General features: G+C 40.1%; 1 protein-coding gene across 1 annotated transcript in view; it reads left to right on the forward strand.

Moving 5' to 3' along the window:
- TMED10 (transmembrane p24 trafficking protein 10) overlaps positions 1-19,364 on the forward strand; it is a 35,088-nt gene that overhangs the window by 2,928 nt on the left and 12,796 nt on the right. The window contains exon 2 of the mRNA XM_019640474.1: positions 14,232-14,343. Within this exon, the coding sequence (XP_019496019.1) occupies positions 14,232-14,343 (112 nt within the window). The remainder of the gene's footprint in view (positions 1-14,231; positions 14,344-19,364) is intronic.

The raw sequence follows: 19,364 nt of genomic DNA on the forward strand, positions 1-19,364 counted from the left end.
CGGCTGCTCAGCTCGGGCTGACTCGAACCACTGTTGCTCAGAGCTCAAACTCTTGAGCGAGCTCTTAACCAACTGAGCCACTCAGCCGGCCCTTCTGAGTTTTCAAATGAAGTCAGGAATCCAGATTTTGATGCGAAAGCTCCTGATTTTTTAAATGTACCAACTAATTCAAATTGGTTTGGCATTGGTTTGTTTTCAGTTTTATGGAGAAGAGTATGGTCAGTCCACCACATACATGTTAACGAGATTCAACAGTTACTAGGATCTTGCCACACTTGTTTCTTCTTAACTGCTTCCTCCTGCTCATTTTATGCTGAATTGTTTTAAAGTAAATCTAAGATATCATGTTATTTCAGTCCTGCATACCTCATGAATCTCTTAAAAAATATGAACATAATCACAGTGTTATGTGGTTATAATCACACCTCACAAAATTAACAATTCTTAATGCCATCTAAATAATACCCAATTCATATTCAGATTTCTCCACGTCCCAAAAATATCTATTTAAAATTAATTTGTTTTATCTCTCAAGTCTCTTTAGAGCAATCCACCCTCCCTCTCTTTTTTATGTTTGCAGTTGTATTGTTGGAGTCAGTTGTCCTTAAAGAATGATCTACATTTTGGATTTGTCTGTTTGCTCCCTTGAGGTGTCATTTAACCAGTCCTGTCCCCCATATTTCTTGTAAAAGTGATCAAATGTGAAGATGTAATTAGATTCAGATTTATTATTATTATTTTTTAAGATTTTATTGGGGAATTGGTGGAGGGAACAGCGTTGGGGAATCAGGGAAGGGAAACAGACAAATTGCTGTCCTTTGGTTCTTCAGTCTAGTTGTGGAGGACATCGCTTCACTGGCCCATTTGGTGTTATGATCATTGTGCTCTTCCTGGCTGAGGCAGATCGGTCACCAGTCATTGGATGGCTGCTCACGGCAGCTCTTGCCGGCTGCCGGCTGCTCACGCTGGCTGCCGGCCACTCACCGTAGCTCACGGCAGCCCACTGCAGCTTACGCGATCGCCTGCCACACTCACGGCAGCCCAGCTCCAGGTCAAGCTGTTGTTCACCATCTTAGCTGTAGAGGGTGCAGCATCGCTGGCCCATGTGGGATCCGAACCAGCAGTCCTGCTGCCCAGAGCTCGCACTCCCAAGCCAACTCTTAACCAACTGAGCCACTCGGCCAGCCCCAGATTTATCTTTTTGGTGTGGGCACTTCATAGGTGGTTTTGTGTACTTAATGTGGCATCATCGCAGACCACACAGTACTTTTTGTGCCCCATAGTGCTGCTAAGATTGATCAGTGGGTTCAGGTGTGTATTAGTGTCTTACTGCTGCTGTAACAAATTACCACGAACTTAATGGGTTAAAACAACACACATTTATCTTACAGTTCTAGAGGTCAGAAGTCCTAAAATCAAGGTGTCAGCAGGCACACTGTGTTCCTTCTCATTTTATGAGGAGGCTCTAAAGGAGAATTCGTTTCCTTGCCTTTTTGAGCTTCTAGAGACCACCTGCATTCTTTGGCTGATGACCCCTTCCTTAGTAATGTAATAGCTGCAAATCTTTTTCTCCCATCCATCTCCCCCTCCTTTACTTCTATCATCTCATCTCCTTTTCTGATTCTCCTGCTTCCCTCTTTCCTTTATAAGGATCCTTGTGATAATCTTAATCTCAAGACCCTTATTTAATCACATCTTCAAAGTTTCTTTTGCCATGTAAAATAACGTAGTCCCAGGTTCTGGGAATTAGGATGGGGACATTTGGGGGAAGGTGCCATTACTTTGCCTACCAAGGTGGTGACAGCCTGAAGCCTCAGTTATAAAGAAAGCTTCCCATTATTTTTTCTCTTAAGAATCAATTGATGACTGTGGTGTGAATTTGTTTCATTAAGGTTGTGAAATGATTTTCTAATCCTGTTATTCCTTCCATATGTTTAGCGGGAATTATTCTTAAAGAATTCATCAGTTAAGACCATTTGGTTACCCTAAAACTTATAATTCACACTGGAAAGGCAGGAAGAATGCAAAATTCATTCCTTTTAATTTATGTTTTTCAGAGTAAGGAATTGTTACCTTTGTCATTTGCAGTGTAGTCCAAAGGGTTACAATAGTTTCAGAATAACTATTATTCTGAAATCATTTTGTTGTTGTTATTGTTTGTTTCAGTTTTTAGAGTCATTGTTATAGTCAGTTGCATTCTTTCCTTATGTTCACATTGTCTCTGGCTCCCATATTCTTTTGACACAATCCCATTAGGCTTTGATAGCTTCCCTGTTTTGTGGAACAATAAGATGGCCTAGGCTCATCTTTTGTATGTCCAGCCTCTGATCTGGAAGCAGCTATTCCTCCAGGGAGTTCTGATTCCTTTTTGTGGGAAGTGGTATTTTAGAGACCACAAGCTAGGTGTCATTTTTAAAAATTTAATATATTGTTCAGACCACAGAATACATTTGTGGGTGTGATCCAACCCCTTACCACAGTTTGCAACCTTTTTTGTAGCATCTGTTCACTTAGTTCTGCTTTCTCTTAAATTTTGACCACTTGTGGCCCAGACTCTGCCTCGGGGATTCTCTCTATGCATCATCTTAGCTTGTGAAGGGCAACTCCAGAATGCACGAATCTGATTGGTTCAGCTCTTTTTATGCCAGGTCACGTTGTAGATCTTCTCTTTGGTCATATGTCTACTTCTGGTTCAAACAGCTGTGGTTTGTGTTGAGGTTAGGAGGAGAACTGGAGACTTTGTGTAGTGCAAAACCTGGCCAAGTGGGCTTGGCATTTAGTTGTTGCTCTGAATGAGGCAGTCTCTCTTAGAAGGATCTTTGTGAATGTAGCGCCTTGATTGACCTAATTCACCTTCTTCCTGTCAAGGAGCCCCTTAATGTCCAATAAATACATCAGTGTTATATATCACTCTATGGTGTAGTTGTATGTTTACCCATCTCAGATAGACTGTAAGTGCCTTGAGCAGAGACTGTCTCATTCATCATTGAAATGCCTGTGTCTAATACAGTGCTTGGCATATAGTAGGACCTCAACATAAGTAATGAATGAAAAAATGAATTGCCACGGTCCCAGCCTCATCTCTGATCTTTCCCACTCCCTTTATTCCTCTTCACTTCTGTCCTCCCACTCCCATCTAGCGGCACTGAACACCTTGCAGCTCTTTGAATGCAATGTTCTCTTAATTGGGACAAGTCTTTGCCTGTGCTCCCCTCCTATCAGCTTCCATTAAATCCTGTTTGACACAACACTTTTCATGTAGTATGGTGCTTATTTTGTGAACTCCTTAATGTCTTATTCAACTTTGTGTGTTTAGTGTTCTATGTACACATCAGTGTACCACCGAGTTAAACATCTGTCTTTCTGATATACCCTGTGGTGTAGTAGAAAGAGCCTGGATCAGGAATCAGATTTGAGTTCAAATCCCAGCAGATCCACCACTTACAGGGAGTATGATCTTAGGGGAGTTACTTAATCCTTCTCCTTGGGTCCCTTATCTGTAAGATGGGGATGATAGATCTCAGAATTTTTAGAAGGACTAAGAGATGGGTTCTTTATTGCACAGGGTTCATTATGGTGGGCTATAGAATTTAGTAGTCTTTTCTTTCCTCTGTTGGATGAAAATTGAGTTGCTAATCTGACTCCCCTGCCCTATATATCATTGCAGTGACCAGATAAAGAATATTTTAATGAGTGGAACTCTTGAGTATTTTGTTTGTGATTCTCCCATTCATTCAATAAATATTTATTTAATATTTAGTATATGCCAGACCTAGCTGGGAATATGAAGATTAATAGCAGTCAAGGTCCTTAAGCTCTGGTGGGAAACAGACAAAAAGCAAATTTTAAAAAATACACACAATTTGAGGTAGTGATAAGTACCATAATGAAAAAACAAGCAGCAGGGGTAGGGAGTGATTGATGGCATAGAGTATTTGAGTAGTCAGAGAAGGCCTCTCTGAACAGAGAAAGGGATTGAAATGATGGGTGGGAGGGACTGTGCTGCAGATTTCTTCTTCAAGCCTATATTGAGATGTGTTTTGTATTGGGATTTCCAGTTGAGTTCATACCACCTTTCCTTACTCATTTCACAAAATGAGGCTAAACCAGGCTAAATGGCTAAATAGTATCACATTTAAAGACTTTGCTGCACAAAATTGAAGCAGGAAGTATCAATTTATTATTCATAATGAATATACATGTTTCCTCATTACTTCAGGTCCATAGTAAAAGCCTGTTGTAGGGACTCAGAATCTTGTTGATTTTGAATTGAAAACCACATTTGCATTAAGACTAGATGATACAATAATAGTTTAATAGGCTCCAGTGTCACTTATTATTTAGAATGCATGTTAATAGTGAAAATTGGAGGATTAATTAATTTCAGGGGATGAGATGAGTTGTTGTCTAAGGATGATTCATACTTTGGAAGTAGATTACTGAAAAAGAGAAAACAACTGGGAGGACATAACCGTATTTTGCTGTGTATAATGTGCTCCTGTATATAATGCGCACCACTTATTTGACCCAAACTTTTAAGGGAAAAAAATCTTTCATTTTAATTTTTTAAATCAAATTTTTATTTGTTTATATTTAGGTACTTGTTTTTTGTATTATAAAGAAATTTTAGCATTTATTTTATTTATTTATTTATTTTTAAGATTTTATTGGGGAATTAGGGGAGGAGAACAGCACTGGGGAATCAGGGAAGGGAAACAGACAAGTTGCTGTCCTTTTATTCTTCAGTCTAGTTGTGGAGGACATCGTTTCACTGGCCCATGTTGGTATCATCATTGCGCTCTTCCCAAGTGAGGCAGATCGGTCGCCGCCCTCTGGACGGCCGCTCACGGCAGCTCTTGGAAGCTGGCTGCCGGCCACACATGGTAGCTTCACTGCAACCTACGCCGTCGCCGGCGACTCACAGCAGCCCAGCTCCAGGTCGAGCTGTTGTTCACCATCTTAGCTGTAGAGGGCGCAGCATCACTGGCCCTCATGTGGGATCCGAACCAGGGCCCTGCTGCTCAGAGCCGGTGACCTAAGCCAGCTCTTAACCAGCGTGCCACTTGGCCGACCCAGCATTCATTCATTCATTTATTTATTTATTTTAAAGATTTTTATTGAGGAATTGGGGGAAAGGGAACAGACAAGTTGCTGTCCTTTTGTTCTTCAGTCTAGTTGTGGAGGACGTTGCTTCACTGGCCCAAGTTGGCACCATCATTGTGCTCTTCCCGGGCAAGGCAGATCAGTCACCGGCTCTGGACGGCTGCTCACAGCGGCTGCTGGCTACACACGGTAGCCCATGGCACCCCACAGCAGCAGGGACTGCAGCCTACACCGTCACCGGCGACTCACATATTTTTTAACATACAAGAAATTTTATGTAACAAATAATTACAAACACAAGAACAGATACAAGGCCCAAGAAATTTTATGTACCGGTAACAAATTTAGTATATTTACGCATCACAGAAGGCCAAGAACTCGTCATTGTTGCAAGTATATCATATTCCAGGGTATTATATTGCCTACAGATATCGTTACTGATTTCTAGAGTTACACTTTTAACTCATAAGCATAAATAAAAAATTAAAAACATTTATATAGATATGGAATTAGTGCTACCCATGTATAATGCTCATCCTTATTTTTTCCTCACAAATTTGGACAAAAAAGTGCGCATTATACATGGCAAAATACTGTAATCGTCACCAGAAATAAAAGCTTGATGGTAATAATTTAAGTCATTTATACGTTTTCAGCTTTTTCCAAATAATTTAATTGGTCTACATTTATTTCATTACCATTTTTCAAGAGTGCTAATGCTAATTAACAACTAACTCATTTTGCTAAAATGAGAATTATTATTATTTTTTGCATATTTAGGCAGTTATGGTCCCAATCTTTCCCAATTAGCTTATAGATGAGAAGGCCAAACAGATCATTTGAAAAGGTCAGCCTTGAGTCATAGGCCTATCACAGTTTCAGCCTAAAACTTATCAAGAAGCATCTTAGCAGTTGGAAAAAGTTATAACTCCTGCCCACACTAAAAGCTGTATGAAAAGATAAAAGATACACATATATGTATATATCTATATATCTATATACCGGGGGTGCCAAAAAATGGACACATTTTAAGAGATGTTATCTATGTATTTTCGAAGTTGAATTACAGTAACAATGTGTAGTATGACGTTCACTCAAAAGATGGCGTTAATTAAATGAACACTAGCGTCATTCATTGCATTACAATTTTAATACAGTTTTTTCCATTCTTAAAATATGTATACTTTTTTTTGGCACTCTGTATATGCTATAGTTTTGAGATGATTTTATTTGGAAAATTGTATATCAGCTTATTATTACTGGTGTCTGTACTGAGGGCTGATTTTTTTCTGTTGGGAAAAATGTGTATCTTGCAAATTTACATTTGACGTGACTACTGTCCAATGGGTTAGAAACAGGTTGATAAATAGATGGTTTAGTACAGAAGGCTAATTGGTACATTAACATTTAATAGTATTAAAATCTAGTATCTTTTTATATTATATCCAAAATTTCTAGCTTTAAATTAAACTTGACTGTGTGTTCCCTTCTCCATAAAAACTAAACAATATGACACATCATTTAAATCTCTCCTATTCAATGAACAGTTGTCCACAGCCATCTCTGTTTTGAACCAATATAGAGAAAGGGGGCTGCTTAGAATTTGCAATTGCTACACCATATCATTATGATGACGTCTGAAGACTGAGTCTAGTTTCTAGGAAAATGGATTTATAGAGGTAATCTAGTGGCGTGCAGTGACTTCTGTGGTGTTTCTTGTGTGAATTGCTGACTGGTGGTTGGTCTGGAACCATTGCCCCCATACGCATACGCAGCCTGGCAGCCTGGACAGTAGAGCCCTCTGTGAAATCAGCCAGCTGGCCACAAACCAGAATTTGGGCTCCCAAACAAGCCTCTGACTTGAGGGAGGTTGATGTCATCTGCTTTATCTTGTGCCCCAACTTCATTGTTCTGCATAACGTGTGGGAAAATCAAGGGACTAGTTGTTAAGAAAGAACAAGGCTTTGTTTGTGCCTAAAAGGGTCACACTGGAGGTTTTTACCGTAAATAACTTTGGAACAGTATGAAAAAAAACATTTGATCTGGCTTCACCCCCGCAGTAGTATTGTTAAGGCAACAACTGGTCTTTCCTTCTCATTCCCTCCCTTCCTCTTTCTCCTCTTTCCCCACCTCCCCCCACCCCCAGTCAAGCATGACGTATTGCCTCTGTTGAGTTAATGTAGCAAATGCTGATAGAAGCAGGAAGAGAGCATCTATCCAGAATCATACCAGTGCCTGGAAATTTTCCGCTTCTGGTTTTGAACACCTCTACGAGCCTCTTTAAGCAGCACTACTGTGCTGTGCCGTGCCATCGCTGAATTATGTTGCAAATTTGAAAGAATTTCGTGTTGCTAAATGCTGCTGCAGTTGACAGACTTGAACTTGGTGTTTGCTCTTGTTTGAAAGATCAGGGTAAATTCATTTTATGCCCATGGAGTTTTCTGTGTACCTTATGTTCAAGAACAGTGGTGACTTGTAGTCTTTTGAAGGTATTGCTAATACTATTATTCCAGTCGGAAACTACAGCATCTTCAATGATTTGGTGTTTTTCCTGCTCTTTTATATCTTAGACTCGATGGAGCAAGAGTGACTTGAAAATTCTTAACCAAATGAAGCACGTAGGCCCACAACCCCCAATATTATTACATATGCACACACAATCCTCTCTTCCCCTCCCCCTCACCTAATGTCTTTGAGTCCTTCATGTAGTTTATTGCTTATCAGGTTAAAAAACACATGCAGGAAAAGACTGGCATCATCTTGTGTTTCTTGCTTTCCCTTGTTAGCAGCTAAAGATTTTGTTGAAGATCTGCTCTGTTAGGCACTTGATTTCCCTTCAGTTTCTAAACCTTGCTGGTGCTTCCTTGAGAGTTCACCTGTCTTTTTCTGTTTCCATGCAGTAACCACCGGGACCCTAATCATCACTGGGTTTAGTCTCTGTAGTATACTTTATCTAGTTTACCATCTGTTAGCACTGTTAGGTTGGAAGTGTGGTTAGGTGACCGAAATGTTTGTGGAGTTCTGAATTACCACTAACAAACAGTTCTCATAATAACAACAATGCTAACAATGACAATAATAATGTTTATTGATTGCTTACCATGTTCCAGACACTGTTTCAGGCCCTTTACCTGTATTAAATTTAATCTTTACAGTAGCCTCTTGAAGTTCATACTGTTGTCCTTATTTTGCTTATGAGGCACAGAGAGGTTGAGAAACATACCCAAGGCTTCACAGCTAGTAAGTGGCACAGTATTTATTTGAACCACAGACCTGAGGTCTGACTTTAGAACCTTTAGTCTAACAACTATGCTGTACTGTTTCTCAAAGGGAGGAAAAGATAGGTGTTTCTGTTTCAGTTCATTTTTGTTCACTGTGTAGAGCTGCAGCAAGGGACTTGCTGTTTCTGAATTCCTGGGTTAGTCACTCAGGAGCTAGAAGACGATGGTTATCCTTAAAATGATATGTGCACATTGTATTTTCAGTATTATACCTCAGGCTGATTGTAACCCTGAGGAAGACAGAGAGCAGGGAGGAGCCTGTTTGAAGGAAAGTACATCTTCAGATTTTTACCAACTACACTAAAGCCGCAAGCTGATTTACCTCTGCTGCTATGGTGGTACTCTTGGAAAAGGAGTGTTTTTCTTTTAAAAACATATTCTTGGACTGGTGGGGTATGGAGCTGATTCAACAATTGAAAGCAATGTGTGACCTGTACCAGGAGGGAGACACAGACTTGCCACTTCCCCCATGGATCATATGTCATTTTACAGGAGGAGGTATATAGACTTGTCCAAATTAACAGTTTGCGTGATATTTCATAAAAAGTTTGTGAAAATGCTCGTTTGCTTGCTTTGCTCTGAGTAGACTGTAAATTTGAGAATCGAGATATGTGCGTGTATATATATGTATATGTATTTGATTTAATCGTTTTGGATAGTATTTTTTAAATAAACTTTTTATTTTAGGACAGTTTTAGATTTACAGAAAAGCAGTGAAGATAGTACAGCTGCCATATGCTCCGCATCCGGTTTCCCCCACAGTTATCATCTTAGGTTAGCGTGGTGAATGTGTCACACTGAATGAACCAGTATGGACACATTATTATCCGAAGTCCACACTGTATTCAGATTTCCTTAGCTTTGGCCTAATGTCCTTTTTCCTATTCCAAGATCCCATCCTGGAATATGTTACATTTAGTCATATCTCTTCGGGCTCTTAGATTATGACAGTTTCTCAGACCTAATTGCTTTTGGCAACTTTGTGAGTTTAGAGGAGTACTGGTCAAGTACTTTATAGGATGCCCCTCTATTGGGAATTAGCTGATGTTTTCCTCATGATAAAACTGAGATTGTGGGTTTGGGGGAGGAAGACTACAGAAGTAAAATGTCCTTTTCATCACATCATATCAAGGGAGCATGCTACCAACATGATTGATTACTGTTGATGTTGACCTTGATCATCTGGCTGAGGTAGTGTTTAGCAGGTTTCTCCACTGCCAGGGTCCTGTTTCTCCCCTTTCCGTACTGTGCTCTCTGGAAGGAAGTCACTATGTGCAGCCCATACATAAGGAGTGGGGAGTTATACTTTCTTGAGGATGCTGTTTCTACATAAATGGTTTGAGTCTTCTGCACAGAAGATTTGTCTCTTCTCCCTAGTTTGTTAGTTAGTTAGTTTGTTTAATTTATATCAGTATGGATTCATGGATATTTATTTTATACTTTGGATTACAATTCAATACTATATTTTGTTGCTCAAATTGTTTTAGCTTTGGCTATTGGGAGCTCTTTCAGTTGGCTCTTGTGTCCCTTTGACATGTTCCCAATCTTGGTTTTTATTTTGTTTTGTATTTTGAACCATTCCTTACTTTTTAGCACTACAAGATGCTGCAGTCTCATCTTGTATGTTTCTGGCTCAGTCCTGAGATCAGCCGTTTCTCCAAGGAGACCTGATCCCTTTTATTGAAGAATGATATTAGGAATCAAGATCTGGGTGAATAGTATTATTTTTAAGACATCTTTTCCTGGCACTTTTTTTTTTTTTTTTAAGGCACACTTGTAGTGGCAGCAAGTGGCCAAAAGTAGCCCTAGCCTTCTTGCACCTTTACAGTAAGGCTGGGACTTCTGTGAGCAGCAAAAGAAGCTAGATGCCGTGAGAAGTGGTAGTGCTAAAGGGCAGAGAACCAGGGCCTGGGGCCATTCATCTAGTTCCTTCAGGTCCCACCTCTGCATCAGGTCAGGCACCTCAGGTGTGGAGGGGCACCAAAAGCACCCATTTGAACTGTATTTACATCTTTAGCAAGGCCATGGTTGAAAATGGAGAGTCTGGTATTGGTCACAGCCCTTTTACAAGGACCTTCCTGATAAATTGTTCTTCATGTTTAGTTCCAGGAAAATTATCTCTGAAGATAAATTTGTGAGCTTTCATCAGAAAACAAATGATACGTGACCCAACTTGTTTCTCTCTTAGTCTTTTAATCTTGGCTTCCAGAAAACTTAGAGTCACATTTATTGTGCAGATATCATTTGCTCAATTCAGGTTCTTGATAGCACCTATTTGTTTCTTCCTTCAGGAGAACTTTATTCTCTTTCATCCCTAATTACTTTATTTGCCTAGTGTTTGGGTGCACGCTATTTAAAATCCTTTTAAAGTAGGCAGGGTATTATCCTGAATGTTTGGGAAAGGAATGGGGCAGGCTTCAGGGCAGGACCTGCTCTAGAACCTGTTTTCTGGGCACTGTCTAGAATGGTCCAAGAAAATCCAATTCTAAATGAGTTATTTTCCCAGTGACCTGTATTCTCACTTATTTGGCAGTTTCAGTGTATTTACATATTCTTGACATCAGCTACTCTGCACATACAATTAACACTTTTCCCCTGCTTTTTAAGTTTTGAACTTTGGTTAGCTTTTCTTCAGAAGGTGTTATCTAGAAACAAATCTTTATTACTTCCCATTCCTTGATGTCATATGGGCAAATTTTATGGCTTCAGTATTACCCTTGTTTAATTAAGAACTTTAAAGTAAATATTGTAAGTGTTTTTTATTGCTAAAAGCAAAGAAAGGAATCCTTTAAGGGCTTGATGTTATAATAGATAAAAGTGGCAGTTATTTATCACGTTACCTAGATGGTTCTCGAGTAGAATTTAAGGAAGAAAAATAAAATCTCTCAATTCTTGAGAAACCACATGATCTTTTAAGGTGATCTATAATCAGAACATTTTAATTAAAGGAAATTTAAAACCGTCCTTTCAGCCGATTCAACTTTGCCAGCTTTGGCTAGTCACTGAGCTTGGCCCAGTTTTCTGTTCCCTAATTTTAGCTACCTGCTGACTTATGTAATTATGTTGAGGTTAAGGCATAAGATTTTTTCCCCCTTAAAATCAGTGGTTTGTCTCCTAAGTAGCTGCAAAGTTATGAACTACATGGGAAACCTACTGGTTTTCAAAAACATTATAGACTCTGTTAGAATGCCCAACAGTCCATAAGAGCCTACCTGAAGGTTAAGTTGTCAGGTTGTCTGCATGGATTTCCAACTATCTGGATAAATACCCTATATACTTCTGTCAACTCATACGGAGTATAGAAATGTGGAGGCCCTGAGGGAATTGCGATTATTATCATACACTGTTTCTGGGAGGTAAATTTCATGCTGATGAAAGGTACACGGAGCGATGGGTTCTTTGCCTTTCAGCCTCTTGGAAAGCATTTGAGTCTTTGCCCTAGAATGAAATTTTTTTTTTTAAATATTTTTATTGGGGAATTGGGGGGATGGGAACAACGGTGGGGAATTGGGGGAAGGGGAACAGACAAGTTGCTGTCCTTTTGTTCTTCAGTCTAGTTGTGGAGGACGTTGTTTCACTGGCCCAATTTGGCACCATCATTGTGCTCTTCCCGGGCGAGGCAGATCAGTCGCTGGCTTCTGGACGGCCGCTCACTGCGGCTGCTGGCTACATACGGTAGCCCATGGCAACCCGCTGCCACAGGGGCTGCAGCCTGCGCCGTCGCTGGCGACTCACGCAGCCCAGCTCCAGGTTGAGCTGTTGTTCAGCATCTTAGCTGTGGAGGGCAGTGTCACTGGCCCTCATATGTGGGATCCGAACTGGGGCCCTCTGGCGTCCCAAGCCAGTTCTTAACCATCGCGCCACTTGGCTGGCCCTGAATTTTTTTTTTTTAACATTTTATTGGGGAATTAGAGGAGGGGAACAGCGTTGGGGAATCAGGGAAGGGGAACAGAACAGACACGTTGCTGTCCGTTGGTTCTTCAGTCTAGTTGTGGAGGACGTCACTTCACTGGCCCATGTTGGTATTATGATCATTGTGCTCTTCCTGGCTGAGGCAGATTGGTCACCAGCCATTGGATGGCCGCTCAAGGTAGCTCTTGCCAGCTGCTGGCTGCTCACGCTGGCTGCTGGCCACTCACGGTAGCTCACAGCAGCCCACTGCAGCTTACGCGATTGCCTGCCACACTCACGGCAGCCCAGCTCCAGGTCGAGCTGTTGTTCACCATCTTAGCTGTAGAGGGCGCAGCATCACTGGCCCTAATGTGGGATCTGAACTGGGACCCTGCTTCTCAGAGCTGGCGTCCCAAGCCAACTCCTAACCAATGCACCACTTGGCCAGCTCTACCCCAATCTTGTTGATTGCAGCTCATCCTTGAGGACTTAGCTCATGTTGGCACCTCCTCCATGACCCTCCACAACCCAGGGAAAGCTGTGCATCTTTTCACAGTGCAGTGAAGTCTCAGTTTTTATTCCATTCCTCATTTAGACTGTTAAGCCCTTTGCACATAGGAACCATCTTACACATTCTTTTATCCCCAGTGACCAGCGCAGATCTAGGCATCTTAACTAACTTGTCAAAGTAATGGGTAATCAACATCATTCATGGCAGAAGATACTCAAAGCTACTGCTATTGTTTTTAGGGAATTTAGAAGATGTCCTAAAATCTTTTTTATTAACCTATTATTTAAAATGGCTTAATAAACCCATTTTATTGATTATTCTTTAGTTATTGTGTTTTTCCTAAAAATGAAATAACTGTTTCTAACCATACGTGATACATGCCTTTGTAGAAAATCAAAAGAAAACAGAAGTATGAAGAAGGATTCTCACTACTCAGCAATAACTAGTGTTACTAAAGTACTTTAAATGTATAAGCTTATGTGTGTGCTACTCAATTTTCATATTTAAAGTATCACCTATAAATGGATCTTGTTTTACAAACAGCATTAGAACATTTGGTTTAATATAATATAATGAAGCCACTACTTCTGTATTCCTCCTTCCAAGTAGCTTCCTGTCTCAGGTCATGACACGTGCCTTCTGCTAAGACAGCCATGTGCTCTAGTAAAGAAGCCTGAGGGCCAGTCTGTCATATCACCCTGTCGTTCCCTTCTGTACAGGTGGCCCTTCGCTACACATATATGCCACTTCCTCTGTGCTTACAGGCCATTCTCTAGGATTGGAGCAGTTTAAGTTTGGAGAACTAAAGCTAACAACCTAGAAGAAAGGAATGATCATTTGGGGAAGCCAAGGATGTCTTTTTTAGGAGAACTTCTTATTTACCCCCGTCTCTCACCCCGTGTAGCCATTGACATAATAACATGACATTTGCGGGAATAAATCTACCAGATTTTCTTCTCTATGCATGCCTTTTTTTCCTTCTCTCCTAGTATCAGGTGTCCCCTTTCTACTCTCCACCCCCACCTCAACCCCATCAAGATTTATTTTACAGAAGAAATGTGTTCTTATATATTTTTCTCATTTTTGTAGTACATTCTTTGGTAATTGTCCACTTCTATTTTTGTGACATGTCCCTTTCTAGGGAATGATACTGATCTACATTCTATAAAGCAAAACTTTGTTACTAAACCCAATTTATATCTGAACTGTCATCCTATAGTGGCAACAGATTTTAGCCTGCAGTGTGACTAGTCAGTTTGAATGAATGAAATTTGCTGTATTTGGATTTCCTCTTCTAATCCAATAACTGTCTTTGGGAATGGTTGGAACATAGTCGTCATAATGAGAAATGTTAGCTGTCTTTTATAGACAGTATTTCTTTCCATTTCTCCAAGTTTTTTCCCAAGTGTTATTTGCTGCCTGTTCACACTTACTTTTTATTTTAGATCACAGATTCGGCTGGCCATATTCTATACTCCAAGGAGGATGCAACCAAGGGGAAATTCGCCTTTACCACTGAAGATTATGACATGTTCGAAGTGTGTTTTGAGAGTAAGGGTAAGTAATGAGACTTTTCCCTGAATTAAGCATCTTCTTTTAACTTAATTAGAGCATGAACTTTCTGTTTTGGGTTGGCAGGAAGACAAGATGAAAACTACATTTGCTGGGGTGCAGACACATAAAAGTGAAAGTAGCGTTTTTCCTGTGCAGGAATGGGCATTTCTTGAATGCTATGACACCCTTGGCTTGAATGATTGAGTTTAATTTGGTATAGATGCTAGAAAATACAGTAAGTCCTCAATGTCGTTGAAATCTTCACAGCTTTAAGCAAAATCGATGTATAATGAAACCAACCTACAGCATCTCATTAACATTAATAACAAAACGAGGTTGAATGAAACATTATTTGATGGCCTTTGGTAGTGCATTTATATGCTAGTGACACGTTTTCTCAAAGATTAGAAGTAGGATCTCTCTGACAAACAATATATTGCAAAGTCAGAAATAGTTTTGGTCTTCAGAGCACTTGTTTTTTTTTTGTTTGTTTTTTTTAGCTAAGCCATCCCGCCACCTGTTGGCAGCTCACGGCTGCTCAGCTCGGGCTGACTCGAACCGCTGTTGCTCAGAGCTCAAACTCTTGAGCGAGCTCTTAACCAACTGAGCCACTCAGCCAGCCCAGAGCACTTGTTATTTCATAATCCTGACATCTTGCTATGGATTCTTCTGTGCATCTCAAGGCCAAGATCCTATAGTAACTTTTAGGCCGATTACCTACCTGATGGCTTCTGTGCTCAGTGATGGGGGAAAAAGCAGATTCCCTTTTACTCCCTGTTCTTTAGCTCCAAGGACACTAGACTTTAAAAGCTGTATGCATTTATACTTAACAGTATTAGTTGGGAGCCCTATGGGCTACAAGACACAAACACATAATTCAAACTAGCTTAAAGAGAATGAAGAGAAAGACCATTTGACTCTCCGAACCGGACGTCTTCAATATGGTACTGACCTCAGGCACAGCTGAATGTTGGGGTTTTAACAGCGTTGTTAGAACCCTACCTATCCTTTAGTGCTTCTTTTCCTTGCCTCTATTTGACTTTATTCTCAGGCTTTTCCAGCATGGTAACAAACGACTTCTGGCGATTTTGCATTTATAGAATGTTTAGAACATATGATCCTAGAAGAGCAAGCACTGTTGCCATCAGCACCAGTAGAGTCCCAGGAATAGCAGATCAACTTGTTGCTTTTGACAATTAACCAAGAATTGACTCCCTTGATCTAAAGTGGGTCAGTTAACCTAAAAGCTAAGGGAGTTTGCCTGAAAGAAATGGAATAATAGATTAATAATAGAAAATTAAAGGACTTTAATATGATTTCATGACTGATATCCTTCTCCCTGCCCCCACTCCTGCCAGTTCCAAGATGTCTCAACCATATTCTAGACATTTTCACATGGTTGTGGCCGCTCTTACATCCAAACCGAGATGACTAAGACAATTTCTGAGCTCCTCCTTCAGATGAGTTCCCTTCTATGGATATCACCACCATCCTTCCAGTTACTCGGGCTCGCATTTTTAAATGATTTTAGTCTTTTCCAGCCTGTCATCAAAGTATGCTAATACTTCTTTCAAAATATCTTCTGTGTCTGTCACCACACAAATCTGAGCTCTTATAATTTTTTAAGTTATGAGTTATGTCATTGGCCTCTGAGATCCCTGTTTTTTGTGTGTGTGTTTTTTTTAAAGATATTTATTGGGGAATTGGGGGGATGGGAACAGCGCTGGGGAATTGGGGGAAGGGGAACAGACAAGTTGCTGTCGTTTTGTTCTTCAGTCTAGTTGTGGAGGATGTTGCTTCACTGGCCTAAGTTGGCACCATCATTGCGCTCTTCCCGGGCGAGGCAGATCAGTCGCCAGCTTCTGGACAGCTGCTCACTGTGACTGCTGGCCGCTCACGCTGGAGAGCCCTGTTCTTAATATATCCAAATACTGCTACCAGATTCATCTCCTAAAACATCTTTCACTATGTCAGTCCTTTTTCAAAAGCTTTCCCTTCTCTGTAGTGGCAGTAATGTTCCTGTTCTATAGAACAAAACCTTGAATCATCAAATTTTTGAGCTGGAAGAGATTTTAGGTATCATGGCATTTAAGAGTCTTTTTTTTTTTTAATACGCTTACTCCAGACTTATCTTTTACTACTCATCAGGCCCCAGCCAGTCTGGTTTGCTCTGCCCTCTAAACATGTCACATTTATTCGTTTGCTGGAATGCTGTCTTCCCATATACATATGAGTTGACCTTTAGTTCTTTAAGAGTACCTCCCTCAACAACCTAGCCTCTTAGTTTCTTAATTGGTTCATTCAGTAGATATTTACTAAGTGCCCTTATATACCAATCCCTGTTATAGGTGTTGAGGATATAGCAGTGAATAAAACAGAAGTCTCTGTTCTCATGGAGCTTACATTTTCATTGGAGCAAACAGTCAGGTGCTGATGAGGGCTTTGGACAAAAAGCAAACACTTTGAGTTGCTGAGCATGTCTCAGAAACAGCAAGGAGGTTAATGTGGCTTCCTTTAAATAGTACATCACTTACTGATTGGATTAGTTATTTAGGCATTTGAGTATATACCGCAGGTGCCAAAAAAAGTACACATTTTAAGAGATGTTATCGATGTATTACTTTTCAAAGTTGAATTACGGTAGCAATGTGTAGTATGACGTTTGCTGAAAAGATGGCATTAATCAAATGAATGCTAGTAGCGTCATTCATTGTATTACAATTTTAATACAGATTTTTCCTTTCTTAAAATATGTATACATTTTTTTGGCACCCTCTGTATATCACACACAGCCTTGTGTTATTTAAATGTCTCATGTACAACATCTTACATTCCCAATTTGACACTTTTTGAAGAGTTTAAAATTAACCATACCCTAACCTAAAACCTAGCCATTAATCTACCCTAATTCTAATCCTAATGCTAAATCTTACCCTAATCCTAATGCTAAATCTAGACATAACCCTAAACACATCTTTTGTTCTGAATTTCTTACATGCTGATGCTGTGCATGTAGATGCTTAAGAACTAATTTTTAAAAGTATGTATGTATAAATGTACACACATACACACACACACACACACACATATTATAGCAAGCACTCAGCACTCAATTTCTGGTTTCATTGGTGTTCTCTGCTCATTCTGACACGGGGACCTGATAACCTTGTAGTCTTGGGAGCACCTTTTAAAAGATTCTCTTTTTCTCAGGCAAATGCAGAGAGAAATTACTGAAGTGTTTTGTTTTTTTTTTTACAAAGGAGACCCTAATGGCCATGGTGGCAGTTAAGGGGATAGGCTGGCTGTTCTATGCAAGCGAAGGTACGGTCTGGACTCAGACCAGCCAGAGGTGTGTGGTTTTGTGGTTTCACTTGTGTTTGAATAATGCTAATGCTATGCTGTGGCAATCAGAGAGAAAGTAGAAAGAGTCTCTTGGGAAGAGAATATCTTGATCATTTGGACCAGGTAGGGCTGTGAGCTGCTGGGATTTCACAACTTTTTAAATGAGGAAGGAGAAGCAAAAATTTGCACTGCATCTCTTACGGGCAGTGCTGTGATCAGGATTACATATTGGATTTGGGTGCCACTTTTTTTGTTTGGTTTGGTTTTGGAGAGTTACTAGTTTAATGCTCAGAAGGCATCTGTGACTTGTCATGGTTTCGTAATCCTACCTATTCAGTCTCATTTCTATTGCTTTCAAATTGATCTTTCTAGTCTATCCAGAAGAATTTCTTTACTGACTTTTAAATGTGCCATATCTGAGCCTTTGCCCATGCTGGTCTTCTGCCTAGAATACTTTGTCCTGACTTCAATGCTTCCTCTTTTTTTGATCTTTTATAAAAGATTTTCATTAAAATACAGCTATCGTACAATATTATATTAGTTTCAGGGGTACACAAAAGTTATTCAACATTAAGTGCTCCCTCTTTAGTGGAGTCCACAATTAATCTCTTCCCTCCTCTAACCTTTGCTCCATAGCTGAGATTAGCTGCACAGTTTTTTTTCTTAAAGTTTTATACTGCTTTGCATTTTCACTATAGCTGTTACGCATCTTTATGTCTTAATCCCCACTTGAAGTAGAAATTATAATTTTCAGCACAGTTCTAGAAGCCAGTGATTTCTCAATGAGTAGTTATTGACTTCAGTGAATTTCAGAAAACCTCCAGCATCTCTCAGGCAGCAGAGGGTACCATACCATTCTCTGGGGCCTGTGGTCTCAGGAACCCCAATGCTTAAGTGGCACCGTTTCCCAAAACTCCTAATTTCATTCAGTTTTTATTTCTAAATACTCAGGTGCGTTCCAGGGGATTGGGGCTGAGCAATTTTCTGGGGCTCTTTGCATCTTTCCCTTTCTCCTAGTTGATGATTTAAGATTCGAATTCCTTTTTGATAAAGCTGAATCAGATTACCTTTCCTAGTACGAACATTGCTCTTTTGGCCCTACTACTCCAAATAGACATTTCTCTTTGTAAGAAGCATCCCTGAGAGTTGTACTTTTATTGTCAAGTTTTTTCTTGGACGGTTCTCTTTTAAAGGGTAGTGTGTGAATTGTCCTATAACATTTTATTTACCTATTGAAATGGCCTTACATTGACCAAAATGTTTGAATTAAAGTGGAATGTTAGATAAATCTTGTGTTCTTTTCAGCAACTCATGTTTGTATTAAGTAAATCCAAGCTTTGTATATGCCCAGTAATCCTTTTCTCAGAATTTGACAGGACAATCTTTTCAGACGTAGAAATGTAGTTTTAGCCTCAGTTGGTGCCCACTATCTACTGGTCTGTGTGCCAATCCGTTTCACACCATAGTGTTGACTTGGGAGTTTTATTTCCTATTCCAAGAAGCCTATTTGATTCCTCTGTAGTTCCAGCTGCAGTATCTCGTGTCCGCTGCTTGGAGATGTTTGCCAGCAGCATGTTCTCTCTGCTTTCCGGCTCCCCACACAGACAGAGGCTTTGTCCGGAATGCTTGCAATTTTAGCCAGAGCCAGGAATCTCTGCAGCTGAGGAGGGGGAGGAGTTGCG

Source organism: Hipposideros armiger, unplaced genomic scaffold (assembly GCF_001890085.2).
Source record: "Hipposideros armiger isolate ML-2016 unplaced genomic scaffold, ASM189008v1 scaffold_49, whole genome shotgun sequence".
Classification (NCBI taxonomy): domain Eukaryota; kingdom Metazoa; phylum Chordata; class Mammalia; order Chiroptera; family Hipposideridae; genus Hipposideros; species Hipposideros armiger.